This window comes from Meles meles, chromosome 3, assembly GCF_922984935.1.
Source record: "Meles meles chromosome 3, mMelMel3.1 paternal haplotype, whole genome shotgun sequence".
NCBI lineage: Eukaryota > Metazoa > Chordata > Mammalia > Carnivora > Mustelidae > Meles > Meles meles.
Genome location: NC_060068.1, coordinates 99728781 through 99754901, shown reverse-complemented (window position 1 = coordinate 99754901; position 26121 = coordinate 99728781). Strand labels below are relative to the sequence as shown.

The window sequence follows — 26121 nt, the reverse complement described above, 5'->3', positions numbered from 1 at the left end:
ATGCACAGTGCCCACAGCGGGAACTACATTAAGATGCTATAACGAAACTTTAAAGGAAAGGATCTGTGGAAGGGGGAAAGGGTAAGAAGAAGGGTGGAGAGGAGGACAAAGAAGGTGTTAAAGAAAAAGGAGAAGGGAAAAAAGAAGAGGGAGTTTTTATTTCAGGTGTTTTAGGACCGTATCACCAAGAGCTTCCAGATTCAGGCTTTGCAAAACTGTCCTCACGAATTCAAATTCGGGTCTTACTGAACATGTATGTGTTGCAGAAGCTGGATTCTGAAGAAAACGCTCAATTAAAAAAAGATCATATTTCTGGATGGATATTGAACATCCAAACCCAAGTCTCCATGTACTCAACTTGATGGGTGATGGTGCTGATGGTCTGTATTGAGCATATTTTGAGGGTCCTAGGAGCAAATTCTCCAGGGGTGGAGCGTGCATCACACAAGTCAAAAGCAGGCCTGACTTCCATGTTGTCTCCTGGCTTTGCTTCTCAGGCTTCGCGTTCATTCCAATCCCAAGTCTCACCACAAAGCAGAACACCCAACTGTACGCTCCTTTCATCGACGTCTATTTATTTATGGGACAAAACCATCCTCCTTTGGAATATGTGTCCCCCTTCTACTACCGACTCAGGCTTCCCAAAGAGGTCAGTCAATTAAGACAGGTGAAACCTATAAGAGCTACCGGAAATTGTGGCACGGATTAAGATGGGCAATGTGCTGCTACCCATAAAGGGTAATTTATGTTAAATAGTGGCTCTGGTTCTTCTTTATCATCACTATGGACCTAATTGGGTTTTCTTTTAAGACAGAAGAAGGTTTTTGAAAATCAGTTTTAAAAGGACTTTAAATGCTGATATCCTGCTTACACTACGGAGACAGCCAGTCCACCTTAACAATAAATTTATAAGAATGCTGATTTGCTACCATCCAAATCAGACTGTCAAGTGTGTGTAGTATGTGCCAGACCAATTAGCACTCGGCAGCTCTGGAAAAGCAGGAAAAATTCCAGGTCACGAAGAGCTATTAGTTCCTACTTGCCAACCACATTTTCGTGTTTCCAGGGCCAATGGAATAGGCCTGGTGCCTGATTTAATGCTGAACACTTGAATTTATACAGAACCCCGAGGGATCATGATGCCCTCATAGAAATTAATTGCAAATAATGTGCAATTACCAAATATATCACCTCTAAATGAGGCTTTCCTTTTTTTTTTGAGGGGAGGGGGAACATAAATGGCTTTGAGGCACAAATCAGGCTTTCAACTGCTTGGGAAGTCTCTTGTGAAACCTTCCTCCTGCAGTGGGCCTCCCCCTGCCCTGGGCCTGGTGAATCTGCAAGGCAGGCGGTAACAGATGGGAGAGGTCCTAGAACACACACGGGCCTGCTGGAAGCTCCGGGACCATGCCAGGGGAGGCCAAGGAAATCAGATTGGGCCGAAATTCCCTTCTGACAAAAACAGAAGCAGATACCAAAAAAAAACCCTCAATTTATATGAAAAAGAGAAACAATTCCTAGTGAGAACCAAGTCTCAGTAGGAAATGGGCTTTTTGAGATTCAATTCACTGGAAGTTCAAACTCCTGGTCAGCATGCACAGAGCACGGAGCTCCAGGGACCTTTGTGACACCTGCAGTGAAGCACTGGTCACGTGCATCGTCGAGATGACACCTGGCGGGATCTCACTCCCTTCGGGAGGATGAGCTAACGCTATCTTCTCTACGGACCCCAGGTGTCCTTTTCACATTTGTTGGCAAAGAGCTGTTTTTTTGTTTTTTTTCCCTCCTACATATTCTGCAGGATACCTGAAATCGGGAGACCTTATTTCAATGGCTGGAAGAGAAATCCCACTCAAAGAGGAGTTCTCGGCTCAACAAACAGCCATGGAATTTCACAGGTCAGATGGGAAGTGAGGTCATTTTCAATGTGCAACACCCAGGTTGGGCCAGATTAGGCCATGCCCAGAAAAGGCTCTATTATTAGGTGCTTTTAGGAGCCTGAATGTGGAACTGTTGATGTTAATGACTTTTTGGCAGTTTTTAGTTTGCTAGCAAAGCAGCAAGGTTTAGGGCGACACATGAGGATTAAGGAACAGTAGGAGACCTCCTTTAAAAAGAGAAGAAAATGGGCATTTTGCATTCACTGCCACTTACCTCTTGCTCTCGTTGAAATATTACAACCCGACCCCCCTTGTCCCCTGTCGCTAGTAATTCTCCCGTGTGGTTGAATTCTACCGTAGAGATAATGTCAGCTGAAAAGGAGAAGACAAAGGCAATTAAAGTAACTGCACACTTACTTTGAAACGATAGATAATAGATATACTTTTCTGTGCATTGAAGGGCTCTAGGCTTTGTCTCTGCAGTGGAATTTACAAGGATTTGATGCTCTGTATTTTAAGCGCCACGAGAAATGGCATTTGAGAAAGTCAATTTCCGAGATGCCCACACTGCAGGGTGGGCTCTTGGAACATCTGGAGAGAACAAAAGGGAAAAACACATGCAGACCCTTTTGTTAGGGGCAAGAGATAACGCATTTCTTTAATGGCTCTAGGAAATGGCTTTTTTTTTTTTTTTGGAGAATTTCTACCCCACCCCCACCCCCCACGGACCCACCCAGGATTTTTTGCATTCTCCTTCCTTTTACACAGAGAAACTTCCCCAAACAGGTTTCAGGCATGGCTATTCAGAGCGGGGCTGAGGGCTGTGACACACATGGGTGGAGGGGCCTGGAAGCTCAGACATGGAAAATGAAGGGACGGAGCAGGATTTCACTGGGACACGAGGAGGCAGGAATTCAGGAGGGTCCCCACAAATGCTCCAGCTTGACCCATGCTCCCTCTTTCCTGGAGAGCCCAACACACCCTTTTGGAAGAGCACAGCCTTATTCCAACCCCAGGAGCAAGGTGCTGAGAAACAGGGTCACGAGGTCAGAGGGGACAGGGCAATTTGTACTCTGTATTTCAGAACGAAGAAAATACACAGGCGCCAGGAACCCAGATCACAGATAATTGCTGAAGGAATGCCAGTCTGCCAGGTCTTTCTTCAACCCTGGTTACCCTGGAGGAGCACGGACAGGTAAATTACCTATGATTGGATTTATTAGGGCTATTTTTAGAAAAAATGTCAGAGGTTAATTCCTCTGCAATTATTCTCCTGCAGGGCTCCAACAATTGCTACCAAGAGTGCAAATGAGTTAAAAAAAAAAAAAAAAAAAGAGGCAGGGGAATTATGACGATGGCCTTTGACAGAGGAACATTCTCAAGATTATGTCCATGTGAGGAAAGCAAAGGGGGAAACAGTGAGGTGGAAAGCGAAGGCAATTACTCCTGAATAATTCAAATCTCAAATCTCACTTTAATATCATTTCAGGATTTTTTTTTGTATGACTGGTTTATTCAGGTAAGTTGTGTAAAATTCTCCACTTTGCATGGAATTACCCTGTTCCATATGTGAAAATGCTTCTAATGGTCATTCTTTGTGCAGAAGTAAAACGAGCAGGCACAGGCCACAACCATTTTCAAGCAGGGCATATTTAACAGAACAATTCATGATTTCCTGTTTTGGCCTCTTAGATGTCTGACCTCAGGGGCAGCAAATTCAAAGCCCCACAGAGCCATGCGGAGCCAGGGTGTGAAGCAAACCAGGTGAGGTAGAAAGCCTGTGGCCCCTCTTAAGGGTAAGTGGCTACTCAGCTTACACCAATTGTGGATATGAAATATTTCATGTGTTGTTGGGTTCTTCCATTTTAAAAAGTTTTTTAAAATAATATTTATACTCAATCATTTCAATTTTACATATTGTCAACTTTTTTTTCAAAGCCATGACATTAAAAAAAATAATCTAGTCTGTGGGCTGAATATGTTTTGTGAGTCACGAATCTATGACTTCTGGTCTACCAAGTCTTTCTTCAGGAAAGGCCACCCCATTCCTTACCGATGATCTCAACTAGAACTCTAGTCTGTCCACTCAGGGAGACTCCTCCAAATGAAGGCAACTTCAAGGAAAGACAGTCTAAGCTGTGTGGTTACTCTGTTCCTGATCCAAGTTCAGAAGCCCATTTTGGTAACAAGTGCCCCACTGCGGAGAAAGCAAGCCCAGCAAGGCTGGGAAGCCGGCACCACAAGTGAATTACTAGACCACTTTCCTTTGTTGGAGTGTATGTATGTTAGCAAAGCACTTTCAGGTAAAGAGGAGAGAAGGAGGCTGTTCAGAGTTTGCTGCTGCCTCAGAATGTCCTTCGAAAGCACTTGAGCGCTAGGATATGATTCTAACACTAGTTCCTGCTTCTGGCTTTTCAGTGAGGGTTGAGCAACGGGGCTATTCACGAAGCTTCCTGACTTGCGCAGAAGCTGAAATGGACGTGGCTATTTCTTCTCACTTCAGGCTTCTGTCAGGTACCTCTGCATGAGGCAAAGCTCTCAAACTGCTGAAGACATAAACACTTCCCTGAAGGAAAGAAGGGTGGGGAGGCTGGGTACATTCGTTACCAGAGTCACATTGAGGTCTTTGGGGCCAACAACTGGCTTAACTTCAGTCTACACCCTTCCTGTTAACAGCACTGTTGACACAGGCTCCAGAGTTCTGGAAGGTGCACTGGGAACCAAAAGATGGGCCTTCCCTTTTAGCGAAGTTGGATATCTGAAGGAAGAGTTAAGTACCTTTCCCAAGGTCAGTCTTTGTCTCAGTTTCCAAGAAAATGTTACCCCAAGGGAAACAAAATTCCACTCCCCCAGAGACGACATACACATTTGTCCTTTTGTCCAGACTCTCTGTGAAAATGTCTTCACTCTCCTTTTTGGGGGTACACAGGTCAGAACAAGGTAGGGCTCAAGCTCACAGCCGAGGCACATGATCCAAGCTCATGTTATTAGAACTCTGCCTTACGAGGGATCCAGGCATGGCCCTGCTCCTAAAAATGTCCCATTTATTTTCCAAGTGTTGTAATTATTTGTGCTATGCCTTCCTCAAGAACTTGTGAGAGAGGGGCACCTGGGTGGCTCAGTCATTAAGCGTCTGCCTTCGGCTCAGGTCATGATCTCAGGGTCCTGGGATCAAGCCCCACATCAGGCTCCCTGCTCACCCTCTCCTACTTCCCCTGTGTTCTCTCTCTCGCTGTGTCTCTCTCTGTCAAATAAATAAATACTTAAAAAAAAAAAAAAAAAAACTTGTGAGAGAAAGGCTGATTGGCATGGCAGGATTCTCAAATTCTTTAGTCCTCTTGCCAAGACCTTAGCTTTATTTTAATCCTGCCACTCAGGTGGTATGTATGTTAGGTTGTTTATACCAGCTATTGTCTACCTTCCTTCAGAGCACAGGCCACTGCAGCTCGAGTTAATACCTGTTTTGAACTTTCATGTTTCTGGACTCATTTATCATTGCTAAGCCCGTAGGTGCAACCAGAATGCCTTACCGCCCCATCCATCTCTGCAGATCTTCATCTAGGACTGTTTAATAATTGATGCCAACCTCATGAATCACCCCACATTCCAATTTCAGGACACTCAAACTTCTGATACAAATACTCTTGTCTGCAACAGGCTCTGGGTAGAGCAGCTGAAGTCAGAAAAGCCAGGGCGCTGCAGGTTGAGTATAGAGCTCTTGTTGAGTATAGAGAAGACACGGCGGGAACCATCAACTAGCGAGCCCTACGACAACAACTTCATCTGAGATCACGATCAAAAGTAATCAATTCATCAAATTCAATAGGACGTTCACCTTTAAATGACATGTGTACATGACAACTCATTTTATCAAATGCCGAGCGAAATCACACGTTATATAAGAAGCTGTAAACTGGGGCATTTTCCCGTCTGTTCCATAGAGATGTGGATGAAGTACATGTTTTTGACTTCAAACAAAAACCAGAGGCCAAAAGCAGTTATGGAGGTCAAATGTAGTTAACATGATTTTTTAAAAGGAAACCCCGGGAGGTAACATGTTTGCCCTGTTCCACATTTCTGTGTGCTGATTTCATTTCCACAAGATGGTGGCCCGGTAACCCCATTTCACCGCTAAGCCTGAGTTTTTCTCTCTAAATCAATCTTTGCATCTTACAAAGGTTCCAGACTAGTAAATTCCTACATCAAGTCTCCATTTACCTGAATAATGAAACTGACCTGGCCCTTAGATGCCTATGTTGAGGCTGAAGAAATGGAGGGAACCTCCAGCACATGCCCTAGTCTCTCACTGCTCCCGCGGGGCTGGAGTCCAAGCAATGCCTGGGCTGAGCACAACGATTAGGTGATGTACCATCCAAAGAGCAGGGTGACAATTTCCATAAAATTCTGGCTCAGTTTAAACCTGGAGAGGACCTAAAGCCAAATCCTCGGTGGGACAAGGTCTTACTGACCAGGTCAGGAGCACTGGCCTCTTCACATCAATCATAGAGATGCAGATGAGAAGGTAATGCAATTTAGCCTTCAGAGCCCATTAAATGTTTTATCTCTCATCTAAGAAACATTTGGGAGGTAATACTATAAAGTCATTTACTCTACTGAGGTCAGCTAGCCAGTTCTGTCCACTCAGTACTGGGCTGTCTTCTGGATGGTAAGTTGGGCTCTAGGCAGATCTGTCTGCTTCTGTATCAAAGAGGAGGAGGTGGTCAGCCAAGATGCGAAACAAGTGTCTCAGTGGATGACAATGGCGAAACACGGTAGTGGCTGGAAAGTTTGTGTTGAGTGGGATTTGGGAGGTCACATGCAGGACGAAGGGCTCTGATTAATTGGGACTGGGTCCTGAGTTGCACAGCGAGGGACAGGGGGCAGCATGTGTACCCTTTGTGGTCACTGCCTAGGGGCTTGTAGTTACATTGGCAGTTATTCTGTGGCTCATTAAATAAACAGGGGAGTCTCAGGCTCCTAGCAGGTATTAAAATTACTCCTTCCATCTGCATAAAACTGTGGCCTCCTTCTTGGGCTCTGGTTCACAGCCCAAAGTCAGCATCCATTTTTCTCGGATAGGGTTTTCTCTGTTAAGTTTTGATAAATGAAATAGTGTGTTGGAGTACAGTTTCCATCAAAATAGGGGGATAAAAGGAGGTCTGGTTATGGCCACAGAGGATGTGCCCAAGTATGCCTGCTGGGATTGGGTCAAAATGGCCTAGTTCTTTGAAAATTTTAATACACTCTAAATTAAAAAAAAAAAAATCAGGCAATAAAACAGTACATATGCAATGACTGCAATTTTTAAAAAGTATTGTCGTTTTAAAATATATCTTTTTTTTTTAACTGGTAAAACAATGTTTGCTTATTAAAACTCCCTTTAATACCAAGATGATGCTTAAAACATAAAATGAAATTTCTCTTACAATCTAACTCTCTGGAAAATAATAATTAACTCCTATAAGGACACACACACACACACACACACACACAATTCCAGACCGAAGTCTGTCAGCCAGAGTCCAGAATGACGTTTTAGTGTAAGATGTGAATGATTTAACTTATTATAATCTTCTTTCTAATTTTTCAGGATTTTATAAATTTTTTTTTTATCTGGAATATCCACCTTGAATAATTTTTAACCTGTGAACAATTTTCATTGGTTTTCAAACTGCATAGAAGATTTTAGCGTTTATCTCAGTGCTTCTGTAGACTTAAAAAAAAAAAAATTCTTTCTAATTTCCCAGAGAGTAAAATTCACTCTTTGTGCCATATAGCTTTTGGAGTTTGGACCAATGCATGTGGAGGTGTATCCACGATGCCCAACCATGATAGAGAAGTTTCCAAATGTTAAAAACCATTATGTAAGGACAGAGGCTTCATACTGTTGGTCTCTATGGATAGGGTTCGGTTGGGAACCAAAGCTCCTTCCTCACTAGTGAGAGTCAAAGATTTCATTTTTTAATCTTACTGTTTAGATATTATCACTGTTGAAAATTGTGTCTTCAGAGGGGCAGGAAACAAAACTCACCAACATGCCTTTGTTAGCCCGTACCACAAACCTGGCTTATGCATAAGGTTTTTGGCCCGTGGAGTCAACATTTGCTTTGTACTGAAACAGAACTGTGTTCAGTCCTTCGTTCGGGAGTAGCATTAGCTTCTTAAGTTGGTGTATTTCTCACATTCCTGTAGCTCAGTTCTAGTGACAGAAGTAGTAAATACCAAGCACTGAGCAGTGAAAATAAGCGGATCTCATTTTGCTCACTAGTTTTATTTATTGGCAAGAGCTGCCCAGGGAAGAAGATTCTGATGTCATAGCTGGGCTTGTTCGGAGATTGTGGCGACCAGTTGGTGAATGTCTGGCTTGGGTACGGAAGGAGCCAGTACACAGGCCACGTGCTTGCAGTCCTGACCAGTCCAGTGCGTATCACACACACTCACTGACTGATCCAGACTTGATTCCCTTGTCACCGGACCAGTGCCTGCTCTTTAGATCCTGAATCCTTTTCCTTTCATTTGAATTAATGAATTCTGTGCGTATTGGTTTTAACTTCCATCTGGCGCTGGTATTCCTCCTACATCAAAGAAAGCAGGTAGAAGGGTCCAATAGTCCCCATTCCCAAGATCTTTTCACAAGTGCTGCTTCCTATGCAAATGGCAAGCACGGTGCTGGAAAATGGGCATGGGTTCATGTCAGCCTGCCTGGGAAGACCAAGCATATTAAGGGCAAGCAGGGTGTTAGGACAGATACTTTCAGTTAGCTACTCCCACCAGGTCTTTCTCCCTTGCCTGTTTCCCACTACAGAGGCTGAAAAATCCAGATTCTTGCTTCCCAGACTCTCTTGTGTCTAGGGGTGGCAATGGGAATGAAAGATGGTCTGTGAGGCACATAGGCAAGTCTTCTGGGGGGTAAGGAGGCAGAGATTCTGGGAAGAAGTTTTTCTCCTTGAATAAAAGGAAGGAAGCAAGGGAGGTGTGGTCTTCTGGTTACACTGATATACTCCTTGTGTAGAGCTGCTTTTTTTTTTTTTTTTTAAAGATTTATTTATTTGCGAGAGGGAGACAGCGTGTTAGCAGGGGGGAGGGGAAGAGAGCGGGAGAGAATCTCAAGTAGACTCTCCACTGAGCGTGGAGACAAACATGGGGCTCCATCTCATGACCCTGAAATCATGACCTGAGACAAAACCAAGAGTCAGATGCTCAACCAACTGAGCCATCCAGGAGCCCCCATACTACTGATTTCTCATGTGATTTTATGTGGCCATGATACGTGAAGCTGTGACAGCCATCAGGTGACCATGAGGTGACCAGGGCAGGAGGCTGAATATGACAGAAGAAAGGGACAATGTCCTTGGTGACATCACTGAATGGCAAAACCTACCTCAGGAAGAGCCTATGTCTCAGCTTGTTAAATAATACATACCAAGTGGTAAAAGCCACTGTCAGATAGATTTTCTGTTATTTGCATCTAAATGCATACTAACAGACATGTCTTTCCATCTTTGTTTTCCTCATAGCACTTTGCACGGGGCCAGACTATTAATGTCAGCTGAACTGGGAGAAAAAAAAAAAAGAAGATTCTTGGTCCCGCAGCCTCTGTGCACCAGCTCTCACACACACATTTTCATGTCAGTTTATCACGTGACCAGAGTTCGTTCATAATTGCTTAGTTCCCGGCATCGAAGTGGTTTGTTTCTCCCCCCTTCCCCTGTGTGGAAATGGTACATTACTTGTTCGACCATTCAGATATGAAAGCAGCCTAATGAGCATCCTCCTGCCTTCAACTGGTCATGGGGTCCGTCATAAAATTATGACTTCAAAGGGACTGAGTCATGCTCTCTGTAGGAGCTAAGTTCTCCCGGTTAAGTCTGGGGAGCCCACCATGCTTGCTGAGCTGTGAAAATCCAGATGGTGGGAAGCCAGTGAGTAACGAACGCCATGCTGTTTCTATTAAAATGCACAAAGCTTCCCCACACTGACCAAATCCCCAGCACTAACCGGGTGTGGGATGACCCAAGACATGTGGGTTGATGGAGGCTGCCTTTCATTCAAAATAGGTTCCTACCACACAGAAGCTAAGAAGAAAGTTCCTGTCATTGGGACAAGACCTGCCCAAAGGCAAAGTAGTTTTAGAAATTCTAAGTCCTCCAAACACAGAAAAATCCAGTGGGAAATTGGTAGCAGTCCAGACTTGCCTACAAGCCTGCATGGTTTATAGTGGAATCTGCTGTCAAGGTATCTACCATCTGTTCCCCACTCTCTCAGAAAGCGGAGGAGTAATTAACTGCCCGGGCAATGCAAACTCTGTCCATCATTCAGCTCTATTATCTCACAACATGGGTCTCTAGCACAGACCCTAAAGTCTGTGGGACTCTGGGTCCGAAATAAGAAAGTTAATCAAGACTGTGTGTCCATACAGGAGATCTGGGGCAGGCAATGTGCCACCCAAGCACACATGACATGGAGTCTGTTTGGCACGTCTTTGGTCAACAATTCTGCTGTGCCAGAGGCTCTCAAGTTAGAAAGATGCTGCACCTGCCTTGTGGGAATGAAATGCCCACATGTTTGTGTGTTGGCTCCAATTTTATTTATTTTGGGAAACCTTGTAGGACTTCTCCCAAAACCCAGATGGCCTCCTTTACTTGGCAGCTCCACTGCTCCCCATTCTTCTCCTTCATGACAGCCCTCACCACTTACCATTAGGACTTAGCAACAGTAATAGGACCATTTTAAATGTCGTTCTCAGTCTCTGAATTGTGAAAAGGAACTGACTCATCATTGAACTCAGGCTTAGTGTCTTAATATGTGATGGATGCTTCTCCATTTTTTTCTTTAATCTATCACTGAATGAGAGCTACAGAGAATCAACACCAACATGGGCCACCATAGAGAGAATAACCCTAGACAAAGTGTCAACGAACAAAATATTTATGTTGGAGGAATGTAAGAAACCTATTTTAAGGGGTTTGAGACAATGGGATGTTCTTAGTTTGGGGTGAGTATTTTATGACTTTAGAACCACAGAGACTGATCAGTAAAGAACAGGTTTCATCCTAAAAAGCCTTTGTCATATTGCCGGAGATTTAAGGATCCTATGAATTACAGGAAGAGAAAACATCAAATGGGTTGGTGAAGAGAGGATATCGGGAGAGGGCATGGAGGTAGCAATGACACACCCAAAGTGGATTTGGAGCAAATAGGTCTGAAATGCAAGGAATCTATTTAGTGAACACCTAGTATGTGCACATCATTGGGCTGGGTGACAGGTATTTGCTATAAACAAAACACATATGGTCTTTGCCTTCAAGAAGCTTTCAGCCTAGAGGACTGGAAGCAGTGTAAACAGGTATATGGTAAAAAAAAAAAAAAAAAAAAAGTTGAGAGGTGCCTGGGTGGCCTAGTGGTTTAAAGCTGCTCTCTTTGGCTCAGGTCATGATCTCAGGGTCCTGGGATCGAGCCCCGCATCAGGCTCTCTGCTCAGCAGGGAGCCTGCTTCCTCCTCTCTCTCTGCCTGCCTCTCTGCCTACTTGTCATCTCTGTCTGTCAAATAAACAAATAAAATCCTTAAAAAAAAACATTTTTTAAAAAGTTGGAAAATGGAAAAGAGTTCATTCATCAAACACCCTATAATGGAAGTCTTGGAGCCAGAGAGTAAGAACCCTATTGTTTGACCTAGAAGGCAAAAGGAAGTCGCTAATGAAACTTAACGGTAACTCACATGTCATCCATATTCTTGCATTCAAGAAATCTCCTAGGGGTGCCTGGGTGGCTCAGTTGGTTAGATGGCTGCCTCCAGCTCAGGGGACGATTACAAGGGTCCTGGGATCGAGCCCCACATTGGGCTCCCTGCTCTATGGGGAGTCTGCTTCTCCCTCTGCCACTATCCCCACTCATGTGCATGCACGCTCTAAAAAAATAAAAATCTTAAAAAAAAAAGAACTCTGTATTTTCTCTGCAGGACAAACTGAATAATAAATACAATATGTCCATGTGCTAAATTCTAGATAGGCCTAAAGAATGAAACAAGAATGCAGCAGGACAAGATCTGGATTTTTCCTCCTAAAACATGAAGTTTCTATGTCAAAAACAATAAAGATGCTGCTATCAGTTTACAAGGTATTATACAATGATGATTTTTCAATGGTCTTAGCAAAGAAAATATTAAGTATTGGAACCAAATGTGCCATTTACAGTTCTCTGAATCAGTATTTTTCTTTCTCTCGGATCCTTTCTCTCTTCCCATCCCACTCCCTCCATTCTTCAGTCTCTCTCTCTCTCTGTCTCCATGGCTAGGCGTTGTGGTGTTTTGAAGATTATAAAAAATTATTATTCTCAAGGTGCCTGGCTGGTTCAGTCTGTAGAGTATGTGACCCTTGATCTCGGGGTTGTAAGTCCGAGCCCTATGTTGGGTGTAGAAATTACTTAAAAATAAAATCTTTCAAAAAAAATATTACTCTCGAGGCCATCTGTGGCTCAGTTAGTTAAGTGTCTCTCTTGATTTCAGTCCAGGTCGTGATCTCAGGGTTATGAGACTGAGCCCCACAATGGGCTCTGTGCAGGCTCCCTTAAGATTCTCTCTTTCTCCCTCTGCCCCTCCCCCCCAAAAAATTACTCTTTCTTGGATATGTTTATTTTAAAATACTGAATATAATACTTAACACATAATAGCTAAACAGTAAAAACTAGCATAAATAAACTAGTGTTGATGTCCATCACCAGCATGACACAAAACTTAAAAAAATATTCTTTAGGCAAAAGCACTGTGGTACCTCCTTAGCTGTTTTATATCCACTGAAAACTGGGTATTTATAAAATTCATTATATTTAATTTCATGTTCATGTGGCAATTGAGGTATCAACAAATAATATAAGATGTAGAAAAATCAAGAAATAGTAAGTGTGGATAGATTTATTCATAATTCCACTTATTCACTCAAAAAATATTTGGGGACCATATCTTTCATGTGTTGAACACTACCCTAAGTATTGAATATACATCCATTAGTAAAATAGGTGAAATATTTGTCCTTATGGCACTTACAATCTACTTGTGCAAAAAAACCCCAACAGTCAATGTTATAATAAATTGCATCGTATGTCATGTACTTTGGGAAACAAACAGCTGAGTAAGGGACATCAGGAGTTTGGGAGGTAGGTGGGAAGCTTAGGTTTGAAATACAGGGGTTGTGAGAAGCCTCCCTGAGCCGACTTGAAAGCGAGGAGAGAGGTCACTACGTGGGTGTCTCAAGGAAGAGTGCTTCCTGCCGACAGGGAACAGAAAGAAGATCCTCAGAGAGAAACATACGTGTGTCAATAAACCTGCATAGCCAGAGCCGTGCAAACAAGGGAAAAATGAGATCAGACAAACGACAGACTCAGGTAATGGAAAGCTCTGAGGACCACAGCAAGCACTCTGGCTTTTACTAAAAGTGAAATGGGCACAGCAATGGGTAGATGGTAAATTTTGTGTTATGTTCCCTTGATCACAATTTTTTAAAAAAAGTGAGAAAAAAAATGAAACAGAAGGCCGCTGGAGAGGACTGAGTGGAGGAGTGAGATGGTCTGATGTGCGACAAGTATCACCGGGGGCAGACAGCAGAGGGCTGAAGGAGCCTCAGGAAGGGTGTGGCCATAATCCTGGTGAGAGGTGGGGGTGGCTGGGACCGAGGGCCGGCAGTGAGTGGAGAGCAGTAGCAGATGCTGGATGCATACTGACCCAGTCGACTTCACAGCATTTGCAGATGGACTGGTTGTGGGTACGAAAGACAGGATTCAGGATGATTCCAAGGTTTCTGCCCTTGGCAGCCAGAATGACGGAGTTGCCTTCGCTGAGATGGGAAGTTTGCGGGTGAAGCAAGCATTTTGGGGGAAGACGAGATACTCTGTTTTAGGCGTGTGAAGTAGGAGGGGTTTATAAATAAAGATACTGACTAGATTAATCGGAAATACAGTTTAGAGTTCAGGAGGGGGTCTGAGTTGGGGATATAAACTTGGGAGTTCATTAACATTTCGGATGATATTTAAAGCCATGGGACTGGATGAGATCTCAGGGAGTGAATGTATGAAATAAGAGGAAAGCCAAGGGCTGAACTTTGGGGCATTCCCAATATCTAAGAGGTTGGGAAAAGAGGAGGAATCAGGAAAAGTGAAGAAGGAGCAGCTGGTAAGAGAGAAGGATGATCAAAAAAGCTGAGTGTTGTGGATGCCGGTGAATTTCAGAGGAGAGAGAGATCAACCGTACCAAACACTGCTGATCTGCAAGGTAAAAGCCTTCAAGTGACCTTTGGATTTGAACCTTGGAAGTCATTTTTGATCTTGTCAAGTGGGGTTTCTATGGATCAGTGGGGGTGAGTTTGGTGGAACGTTGGAACGTGTCAGAGTGAATGGGAGGTGGAGAATGAGAGAGAGTTACAGTGGACACTACCCCTCAGGGAGTTTTGCTGAGAAGCCTAGCAAAGAAACGAGGCAGAAGATGGTAAAGGACGTCAGGTCCACAGAGCGTGTATTTATTTATTTATTTATTTATTTATTAAAGATTTATTTATTTATTTGACAGAGAGAGAGATCACAAGTAGGCAGAGAGGCAGGCAGAGAGAGGGGAAGGAAGCAGGCTCCCTGCTGAGCAGAGAGCCTGATGCGGGGCTAGATCCCAGGACCCTGAGATCATGACCTGAGCCGAAGGCAGGGGCTTAACCACTGAGCCACCCAGGCGCCCCTATTTATTTATTTTTAATCATAGAAACAGTGGCATGTGTATATGCTAATGAGAAAGTTTCAGCAGCTAGGGAAAAATGAATGGTGAAGAAGAGAGAAGGTTGAACTTCTGAATGAATGCAGGCACGCATGCTTGAATAAACAAGTCAGTACCCAGGACTGCTCCACCACTGAGAGATGAAATCGAATCTTCCCAGGTTCAATTCCCACCCACGGCAAAAGATGGTTAAGAAGAAAAATGCTATGGAAACCCTATCTTCATAGAAGGTTTAACAGGACCTTCAAAGCACGTAGTATTGCAAGAATTTCTCCCACAGAACAACATATCAGATGTCCATGTGATCACCCTGAATCAAAGAATAATGTTTTGGTTTTCTTTTTGTTTCTTCTTCCCTTCCTGCTTGTCCTCCTCTTCTCTATCCCTCTTTTTCTTCTTTCCTTCCTCCCCTTTCTCTTTTTCCATGTTCCATCCCTCCCTCCTTCCTTCATCTTCCGAGGCCAGGAGCAGAAAGGACTCTATTTCTTCTGTTGCGATACAGCTCTAGGTCCATTACCTCCTGTCTACAGATTGGAGAGAAGGTTGCTCAACTGCATATACTTCTTTTTTTTTCTTTTTAATATTTTTTTAAAAAAATTTATTTATTTGACAGAGAGAGAGATCACAAGTAGGCAGAGAGGCAAGCAGAGAGAGGGGTAAGTAGGTTCCCCGCTGAGCAGAAAGCCCTATGCTGGGCTCCATCCCTGGACCCTGAGAACCATGACCGGAGCTGAAGGCAGAGGCTTTAACCCACTGAACCACCCAGGTGCCCCTCAACTGCATATACTTTCAAATGCTAAGTCAACTTCAAGATCACTTGCACATGGGTAGCCTGACCTCCTCATGGCCTTTCTTGGGTAATTTTCACCATCATTCTTAATATCGCACAGAAAGAAACAAGTCTGTCAGAGCAGAAAGAAAAAACCCATACTCTCTCTGGCCCTGTGGAAGATTTATAGACACTTTGCAAATAGCCAGACCCAGGTGACGGTGCCAGGAACTTTCCAAGTGATTTGCAGATCTCCCTGCCAGGAAGTCAGTCTTCAATGGAAAACTCTTCTGGCTGAACATTCCTTTATTACGGTGTGGCTGCCGGGAGAGGATCACAACTGTCATGCAAAAGACCTTCTGAAATTAACTAGCTATTTGCCTGGCCTTGAGATATTTCAGCCTCAGAAATATACCACTCTATCAAAGTTTTCTTTCAAAACAATGATTTACTGATCTGGTCTACTATGTGCCAGGCATAGTAATAGACCCTTTACCTGAACTCTCTTCCTTAACCTATATTTTCAGGCTCATTTATCGAACACCTTCTTTGGCCAGGATCCATGCTGTGTGTTTTATATGATGTCATCTAAATGTCACTTGGATTCCACGATTTCAGTCTCCTCCTCCATTTTTCAGATGGGGAAATGGCTCAGAGACATGAAATAACTTGCCCACATCTGGAAGGCTAATAGGGGAGCTGGGACTGGTACTCAACTCTGGTCCCAGAGCCTACATTTGTCACCTGCCTTTGCATCCTGCTTCTATTCCCTCTGCCTTCTATTGTTTCTTGTCCCTCCTTGCTTTTGTGGGTCATTCTTTTTTTTTTTTTTTTTTTCCTATCCTGTCTTCGTCTTCCACTCATAGATACTTACGGGCTTTATTTCTTAACCTGGCAGGTTGGATCTTCTGGGTTCAGCCTTAACTTTTCCATCGATCGGCTGTACTCCTTGTCACCCACCCGGCAATTTAGCAACTTTAACTCCAGGACCCTATGCAAATGCAGTCTGTGCTGACTGCCTGTGAAGCAATTTCATTTTCCCCAAGATCTTCTTTCCATTGCGTGTGCCTGCTGACATGTATGTCCCTGGAGGCTAAGATCTTATTCCCCATTTTAGTCCAGGGACACAGCTTAGGGACTGGCACTTAGGAGAGTTGCACAAAATACCTGTTTAGTGGCTGAATGAAAAAGTGAACACACGAATCCTTCAAGGCCAACTCAAATGCCACCTACTCCGTGACACCTCCCGTGAGCTCCCCTGATTGGAACATAATCCCTTCCCCCACACAGCTCCCCCCAAGTCTCTGGACTATCCAGAGGTACTTACGTAGCTATTCCCACGTACACAGCTACATAACAGAATGTACTTGTTCTCTCTCCTTAATGAAATTTATTTCACTAAGGGCACAGTTCCTATTTTACCCATCTTTGGCTCTACCAATAAATGCCATGTAAAACTTGACTAACTCAGTGTTTTCTCACTGGGCACGACTGTTGAATTATGGTACAAATGTTAATAGATGCTTTGCTATTCTGTGTGTGTGCATGATGTTTCTTTAACAAGACGATAAGTTCCTTGAAGACAGAATCCCATTTATTTCTTTAACAGATAGCATCTTTATCAGTATCTAAGATCTCAGAGTGCAGATGATATAAACAGTCCCCATGCGGAGTTCTAATATCCTCACAGGGACAGCTGAATGTTGGCCTATGCAATGCACATCACAGTTCTTCCCGAAAAAGAGAGTCTCACATGCTCCATTTCTGTCTACAGCTTATTATTGTTGTTTTAAAAGGGTCAGGACTGTAGGTTCATGGCCTGGGACATCTTTGAAATAAACCCAGTACTTGAGAAATCAAGTGCCAAGCCCATTTTCAGAAGCACTTTCTCTAAGCACAGCAGATGTAGAGGAGTGGAAATAAGGAACATATTTCCATGTCTGTAAGTACTCTACTTTTGGGGACGTATCAAATACTGATTCCAACCATCTAAGTTATTGCCCTTGGGGAGTATGGAAAAGCTTAGGGCACGAGAGAGCCAGTAACTGTGGAATGCAGTAGCAAAATTCGTTTCTATCCAACACATACTATGAGAGGTTCTTAGCCTTGATTGTGATGCATTGATTATTTCCTGCAAAGTCCACGGTAAGAAATTTATTTTATCAGGTCATAAGAAATAAAACTGTCAAACACTCAAGATACAGACTTAACTGGCCACAATCTCAAATCGTCACCTGAAATTAAATCAAAAGTAAAATGTACCAGAAGCCATTTTAAGGAAACCACTGGAAAATAGAACCTTTTGGTAATTTATCACTAAGCAAACAGTAGAAACTGGCCTTTTTCAGCCACTCAAACCTCATCTTAAATCCTCTCCCTGACCCCCCCACTTCCCTACATTTTAGCACCACCAATTTGCTTTCCGGATCTCGTAAATGCCGTGCTTCCTCCCACTCTGGGGTCTTCAAGCATGCTGCTCTCTCTGCCTTAACTATTACTCTCCCTCCTCCCTTCTCCTTGGCTAGTGCCTATTAATTTTTTAAATTTCAGCTTCACCAGCACTTCCTGAGACAGACCTTTTCAGACAGCGTGTATTAGAGTCAGTCTACACAGCTCTATACCACTTTTTCTTTCCCTTGAAAGCGTCTACCCGAATTCCTTGTTATAGATTTGTTTGGGGGTTTATTGTTAATGTCCGTCTCCCCTATAAGCCTGTAAAATTCACTGGGGCAGGGATCACAAGTAAAAAGGTGAAAAAAAAAGTAATTTTTTTCACCTTGCTATTCCTGCCTGCAGCTCCATCTTTGACGCGTAATTGATGTTCAATGAAAGTATGGTTTTTCTAGAGTATTTGTTAATCGTTACCCTCTAATACTATTCTTGTCCTCATGCATGCACGCATACACACACCACAGACACATTTGGTTTTCAGTCAAATTGGGTGTAGCCGCCCTGTGCAATCATGAAAATTTAAAAACCAAATAAGCCTCCCTCATTCTCTTCAGGATCTTCATTTGCCTTATTCTCCTAAGCTAATCACACACATGAAAACTCACACACTGTAAAATGTATCCACACCCTTCTGATTCTTAAATTCTTCCCTGTCTAAGCCAGTCTCCACCCTGTTCAGTTTTCAGGAAGAAAGAGAATAGAACACCAGAGACCGGGTGGGAAGATCTTTCTACGCCAAGAAGTCTGACCTAGTGAACTATTTCAGTCACACACGCGGTTTGAATTGGACTGCCTGATTGCTGAGCAGGGCTTCCCGGATGAGACAGTTTATTAGCAGCTGAGCCAGCTTCCAGGACCTGTCCCTCTTTACTCGGCATGCCTGCAGTTAGCAGAGTGACAGAGTGAAGGCTGCTTGAGTGCCGGGTGCCAGGGAGTCACACGGAATAAGGGGTCTGAAAGAGCTGGCTACCCAGAGGCACCAGCCACAGCCTTAGGCTCAGGATCCCCGGTGCACGCATCTGAAAATGAGGCTTGCTGTCATTGGAAAACTATTCGCTGAGCACCTTCTCTGTGCCTAATCCTGGGCGTGGTTTTGAGAAGCAATTCTGTGAGTCAACAGCAGTCTCCCGGCCCTGCTTTCAATGCCAGCATCACTGGGCAGAATTCTTTACTTCCTTTCTTCAGCACCGTTTACCTAATCTGTGCGATGGGGGTGGTATTATACAGAGGCTGAAATGAGTCAGTTTATGGAAGGTGCTCAGCATGGACACACACAACCACTAAATAAGAATTAGAATAATGCTTTACCCAAAGTAATATAATGAGTGGTGGACAACATCCCTTTTGATGTCAGAAAGACCCCATTCAGCTTTGCCATTTATGACAGACATGCCTTTGGACAAGTCCGCTGAATTCTCTGAATCTCAGTTTCATTATCTGTAAAATCGAATGATGCAGGTGCCATTCTGGTAGTACGTTATAAACACTAACTACGGAAGGTACGGTGCCGAGCACGGGGCTTAGCACGCCGTAGGCGCTCGGTAACTAAGATCATGTGTTATTGCTCCACGTGGATCGCTACCTTGGATCCCAGAGAAGCAGAGCAAGGCCCCACACTCGGCATCACAGGACCAAAAAGTCCAGAGAACACCAACAGCAGTGTACGGACATATCTGGACAGCGGGATTGTTTTCTTGCAACACCACAATGTTAGTTCACATGAAGATCTCCCATTTGTGGAACAAGATGCTGACATTTAGAAATTAGGAGGTTGTGTAAGAACAATGCAGATTCTCTATTTCTTAGAAATCAATAGATTGGTCCCACTGGACTGGCATCCCCCCACAGCCACTCCTGGCGTGGGCTGGGAAGTAGCTGCCTCCTTTTAGAAGGGCGCAAGGTCTTGAACTGACCTCATCTCCCACCATTCCCTACCATTCCCCAACCTTGAGGCCAACTGTCAGCTCCCCTTTGTCCTCCTAAGGTTGTTCTCTGCCGCTCTGCCTTCATTTGTGATGTTACTTGGCTCCTGTAGGCATCTGAGTTAGCCGTTGCTGGTCTTGGGTGCTTGCGGGCTTCCTCTGGAAATGGATACCTCCATGAGGCTACAGATAAGGAAGCAACCCCTTTCTCCATAGAGCCTGAGGCCATTTGTCTACACTGGCAAACCAGAGTGTGGAATGAGTCAATTCTACAGCTAAAGACTGGCCTCTCCATGGAGCTGAGCACATCCTTAAAGAACAGCCTCCCACCCAAAAGTTGGCCCCATAAATTCACAATTTTACTCACCCCGAGTCTTCTCCAGTTCCATTTAGACTGAGGGTAAAAGATATGGGACAAAGGTTAGGGGTGCTATACAATAATGCTTTAGAGCTGAATTTTCTAAAATATATCCTATGCGTTATCAGTCTCTCAAGATTCTGATCTATGGGTGGAAAATGTCAAAATACTTTTGGGAAATAGCTCACACTTTATCTCACATCTTGGGGACGCATCTGGGCAAATCAGTAAGTCAGAAATCTATAGGAAACAAGTTCATTCATAATCCATCACCGAACACCTACTACGTGCCAGAAACTCTTCTTGGTGTTGGGGATTCAGCACTGATAAATAAGAATGCTGAACTCAGGTAAGTTACTCTACCATGGAATGAAGAAGGATGCTTCCCTCTGTTTTAAAAATTTATCTGACTATGCTATGCTCCTGGGAAATACTGCTACATGCATAGTGAATGTGATTTGCAGAACTTCCAGAACCCCTTCATGATAAAAGCATGGTGGATATTTTTCCCCTATGAATGCCTAAACAAGTAAGACCACTCCAGAACCCTTCTCATTCAGAGAAATCCACAGTTTATTTCTTGAGAAGTCACTGAACTCCCTAGGGCAGACTTATGTGGGAAGAACCAGAGGCTCCCCTGGGGTCTCAGGTGTGGCCAAGGTTTTTCTGAGAATATTATACAAAGGGTTAACTTGACTTTCACCTCCAAAGTGGAGTATTTTTCTCTGCATCTGTTATGACCCAGTTGGAAATGTATTTGTTTTTCACTGTTTAATCTTCTGCATCACCCACTGTTGATTAGATTTAATTAATTTATGTTTCTAATGAATTTAGAAACTCACAGTGCTGTAGCAGGAAAATGTTCAGACAGCATCTGGCCACCAAATGGATTGATTACCTTGTCTGCAAAAGTCTTTCAAACATCTGGGGCCCGATTTTGTGAAACATCCAGAAGCTCTTTCAGACATAAGCAACACCCATTGAGGGGAGAGAGAGGGTACTAGAAACAGGTAGGTTTGCTTTGATTTGTAAATCTGGATTCTGGCACTCCCCCAACATGAAATCACAATTTGCTGCTCATTGGCACAATTTCAATGGTGCCAAACAGACTGATCTGAATGTATTTTGTTTGACATAATCAGAATCTACCAGGCCCGAGCCCAGGCTGCCACCCTGTGAACCTCTTTGGCTCTTCCTTCCATGAGGAGGCTCCCACTGATCATTAAGATGAAACATTTATAGAAAACATTCAGAGAGAAGCATTTTGCTCTCATTCATTCAACAAACATTACTGGGGACCCACTGTGTCTGGCACTGAGCCACTGTACCTCTTCATTAGCTGCTCTTGGCAACCACTCTACAAGGTAGGCAAACATATGACCAAGTACTATACAAAAATAATTACTAACACTAACATCAACACTACTAAGGGGGATATAACAGGGAGAGACAGACACACACATACACACACACTGGACACTATATGAAGCACTTTCTATGCATTAGCTCATTTAACCCTCACAATAAAACCATGAGGTAGATGTCATTATCATCCCCATTTTATAGATAAGAGTACTGAGGCACGGGGAGCTTATGTGACTCACCCAGAGTAACCCAGCAGCCTTTGGCAGAGCCCTGGAGCATAGGCAGTCTACCTCTACTCTGATCCACTTTGCATTACTGGGTCTGCATAACATTTTTGGAAGATCTACTATGTATTAGACACTGCCCTGGGGATTAGCTGCACTACATTTTCATCACTCACATCCTACACAGTGGGTATCACTATTTCCAGTCAGGGAAGCTGAAGCTCAGAAACATGAACTTATCAAGGTCACAAGGAGAGTCAGTAACAGGACTAAGCCTTTAGTCAGGTCTGGAGGACTACAGAGGCCACGTTTTGCCCGCTGTGTCACTTGTTCCTAGACAAGAGGAAAGCGGGGTGCACGCCTTGTAGCGTGCTCAAGGCTGTGCAAGGAAGCCTGCCGGACGAGTCAGAGCAGAGGGGTGGCCTGGCAAGTCAGCATGCCCTAGACCGCTCCAGAAAAAAGGAGATAAAGAATGTAAAAAACCTAAGAAAGTCACTTCATCTTAAAGAAGGAGGGGAAAGATGCTGGAAGTCTCATTGCCTGACTGGTTTTTCTGGCTCAACATCAGAGAGAAATGACGGACAACTTGGTGGGCTACTTACAATAAAAGCAACATGGTGGGCCACACTACTCATCTGAAATGTTCCCAGTGATAGATACTGACTGTTGCGCAATCAGGTGACCAGGATAACACGCTGAGAAGACCTGGTGTGACAGAGGATCATTTACTAGGTCTGGCTACTTCTCTCACTTGAAAAGCCCCTTGTATGTGACCATTTTCCTCTTGCCCAAGCCTCTACCTCAACATGGCCACCTGTCTTCTTTGTTTGCTTGTGCATGCTCCTTCTTCCCTTGGACCCATTTCCCTCCCAATCCCCGTCCTGGTCTGGCTCACCTCCTTTTGTCCTCAAGTCTCAGGTTGGGCACCTGTTCCTCCAGGAAGCCCTCTTTGACTTCCCTACTAAAGTCAAAGTGCCCGTCTAAAGTGCAGCCTGGGCTTCCTCCTATTTTAGTACTTGCTATGAGGGAAAGTAACCGTGTCTCAGTTTGTTGGTCTTCTTACTGAGGGAGTGTGTTGGTTACGGTGGTAGCCCCAAAGTAAGGGTATGGTACACAGTAGGTGTCCAACACACACTGAATGGAATGAACAGAGGGAGGGAGGGATTGTGAACCTTATAATGCCCTCTTGGCTTTAACATCTCTCACCTTCATGGTCCATGCTACATCCTAGAAAGTCATTCATCGGTCTTTAAACCTCCACCATGCCATTTGCTTATTTATTACTTCCTTTGAACACTCACAGACAAGTCAGACAGTGATAACTTGGGGATGTGGAGGAGTTCAGTCAGAGGGGGCATGGAGTCCTAAAAGTGTCCTATACCTTGATCCTTGATCATGGTGATGTGGGTGTATAGGAATGTAAAAATTTTCGAGCTGAACATGAGTAACCAATGCTCTACTCAAAGTAATTAATACTTTAGTATAAATAAACAGAGCCCTTGAAAGCTCACTGCGTTGACAGGATAATATGCAGACCTCTTTGCTCCAGAGTTCAAGGTTCTTCACTCATGGCCCATTCATCAACTTCCTTGTTCAAACTTCCTTCACTAAAACACAGGCCCTGACCATCAGGCAGGTCCCCAAACTCTTGTCACTCACTCCCACCTCTATGCTTAAAATCATGCTGTCTTACCCAAACTGTTCATTTCCCTTCCTTTCTTTTGACCTTTTGGCAGCTCCTCTCATTCTGGAAAGACCAGAATGAATCTTCCTCATGAATCTCAGTAATCTCCCTCATCTCTGAACCTTTGACTACTTTGGTTATTCATACATGACAACATTTCCTGAAGATGGTATGCAACTTGAAGGAAGAGACTTTATCTTATTTCCAATTTTTGTATTTAGTATAGTACCTGGTACAATGGTATTCAGGGTTCTAAATATGTACTTGTTCTGAATACATTGAGGGCCTATGTATGTGCTCAGACCCTCAGCAGTTATTACCTCATATAGAGATTAAAAAGGCAGGTTGCCCGTGTCCTCAAGGATGAAATCTTAGTGTTGCTGCTAAAACCATGAACTTAGGAGTCATGCATGGTTTCAAATCCAGGTTTTGAAACTCACTGGTTCTGTGATTGAGTATATGCAGCTGTTGTCACAAAATCTCTATTTCCTCATCTAAATAATGGGGACTTTCTCATCAGGGTTGTTGTGAGAATTACATAAGAACATAATGATTTTATTAGTGAACACTCACTGCATTAGTCATATTGCCAAATAAGAACAATCCTACCCAAATACAAGTCCATGCTCTTAATAGTGTCAGGCAAAAGATTCAGCCCAGTGACTGATTCATAGGAAACATTGAACACATGGCAGTTCTTACCAGAGTTATTAAACAGAGATATATAGTTTCAGGGAAGAAAACCTATGGACTGGTAAAAATAGAGAAGGCAAGAAAAGTGGGCATATTATGAGATGCATGCACGTGCACATCAACACAGAATGAATTTAATCCAAAAGAAATCCTTTGGGAAATTCCATCACATCCCATTACCACGGTCCCAAAGGCATGAGCTGGCCTCTGATCTTTACATATTTAATATCTTTGAAAAAATTCTGAAACCATAACCATCCTGACATGGTACATGAAGGCAAGTGTATACGGGAGTTGTATGCAAAATCGTTGTACTTTACTTCTGGCTCCCAGAATTCTTTAATCATCGTAATTCCTTGTACTTCTCTACCAACTTTTGACCTTGCGGATAGCTCTTTGATTGCTCAGTTGGATCTGACAGCAAGGAATGGAGAACAGTGAGGAACACGTTCTCTGTGTGCTCTTACACACTCACTGAAAAGACAACAGTTTAATAATTCTAATTCATATATACTTCTACTCATGCAATCAATAATTCATGGCAATTCCTCTGCAGCATTTTAGTGACAACAGAAAGGGCAGTGTGTTTCTTCTCTTCCCTTTGCCTTCCTTTCTTCACTTAGTCGTGCCTGGAGCCCAGAGAGGACAGAATCTCAAGAAAACAGTTTCCATGGTGATTCTTCCTTTGAGTACCCAACTGTATTTCGCTCTTTCTGGAGTGAATTAATGCTTTTTATTGCTTTCATGCTGAATATATTGAAGATTAGATTTGAGTTCCTCTGCCGTGATACAGTTTTATCAGGAAAATAGAAAGAAAAACACAGCATGAAGAAACCCTATCTTTCTTCCACTACACTCTCGGAAAGAAAAAAAAAAAAAGACATTTCAGAGGGAGAAATAACCAGTCACAGGGAAACGGATGGAAGTGTCTGGAAGCTTGGATATGCATATGTGCATCTCAATGTTAGAAAGCCTGTCTTGAAAGGAAATTATCTTAATTCCTCCATATGTTGAAGGTGGTATAAGTTGACCACAAAACACCGAGTTACAGGAAATAACCTGATTTTTAATGTACTAATTTCTTCTCAGAACAGAAAATACAAAAGCACATAGAACAAGGGAAAGCATAATACCTTCCCTACTCTATTCTTTATTAAGGAGTCTTGCTTTCTACTAAAGCTAAATACCTGAACTTCCTTACCATTCAAAATGGTTAGGGGAGGGGCGCCTGGGTGGCTCAGTGGTTTAAGCCGCTGCCTTCGGCTCAGGTCATGATCTCAGGGTCCTGGGATCGAGTCCCGCATCGGGCTCTCTGCTGGGCAGGGAGCCTGCTTCCCTCTCGCTCTCTCTGCCTGCCTCTCTGCCTGCTTGTGATCTCTGTCAAATAAATAAATAAAATCTTAAAAAAAAAAATGGTTAGGGGACTCTCCCAAGATACTCTGAACTTCCTGCCCAAGAACCAGTCCCATTAGTACTTAACATCTACTGTACCGCTTCCCCACCAGACCCTAAAAGGGCGGGGCCTGTGTCTTCCCCACTCAACCCCTTGCACCTACACAGCACTTGGAGGGAATGCAAATGAGGACAAGGAAACTATGAATGGGTAACTCTGAGGCACGGAGGTCTTCCCTGTGAAACATCAACAGGCTGCTGCAACAGAGGAAGAAGGAATCATATAAAATGAGAAACCAATCTCACCAACAGCTATTGGTTTCACAGTCTCTCCTCGGTCTTGAGACAACTGGGAGTTAAAGAGAAGAATTGGTGTTGGGGGGCCGGTTGTGGGCAAAGAGCAGTACCACCCAATGAGGCTTCCTTCTCCACCATTACACACCCACCCCACATGATCTGGAGTCAAGTCATACCTAGGCATCAAATAACTGGAGAAAACTGGGATTTTAGCCAATTTGAGCCAACTAGGAAGCTCCTATGCCAAACTAGGTGGTGTCCCAGGTACAGAAGGGGACAGAACTGAGCACAGGAGTTTTTGCCTCCAGAAAGTTCAGAGTTCAAGAGAGATATTT

General features: G+C 43.6%; 1 protein-coding gene across 7 annotated transcripts in view; it reads right to left on the bottom strand.

Annotated features, from left to right (window-relative positions):
- Positions 1–26121, bottom strand: part of PPP2R2B (protein phosphatase 2 regulatory subunit Bbeta) — a 453354-nt gene that overhangs the window by 109398 nt on the left and 317835 nt on the right. For 6 of the 7 annotated variants that reach the window (XM_046000716.1, XM_046000715.1, XM_046000714.1 and 3 more), the window contains one exon: positions 2155–2252. In XM_046000716.1, the coding sequence (XP_045856672.1) occupies positions 2155–2252 (98 nt within the window). Of the gene's footprint in view, positions 1–2154; positions 2253–20140; positions 20168–26121 lie in introns of those variants that run through there. The other variant, XM_046000721.1, reaches the window with a different exon arrangement.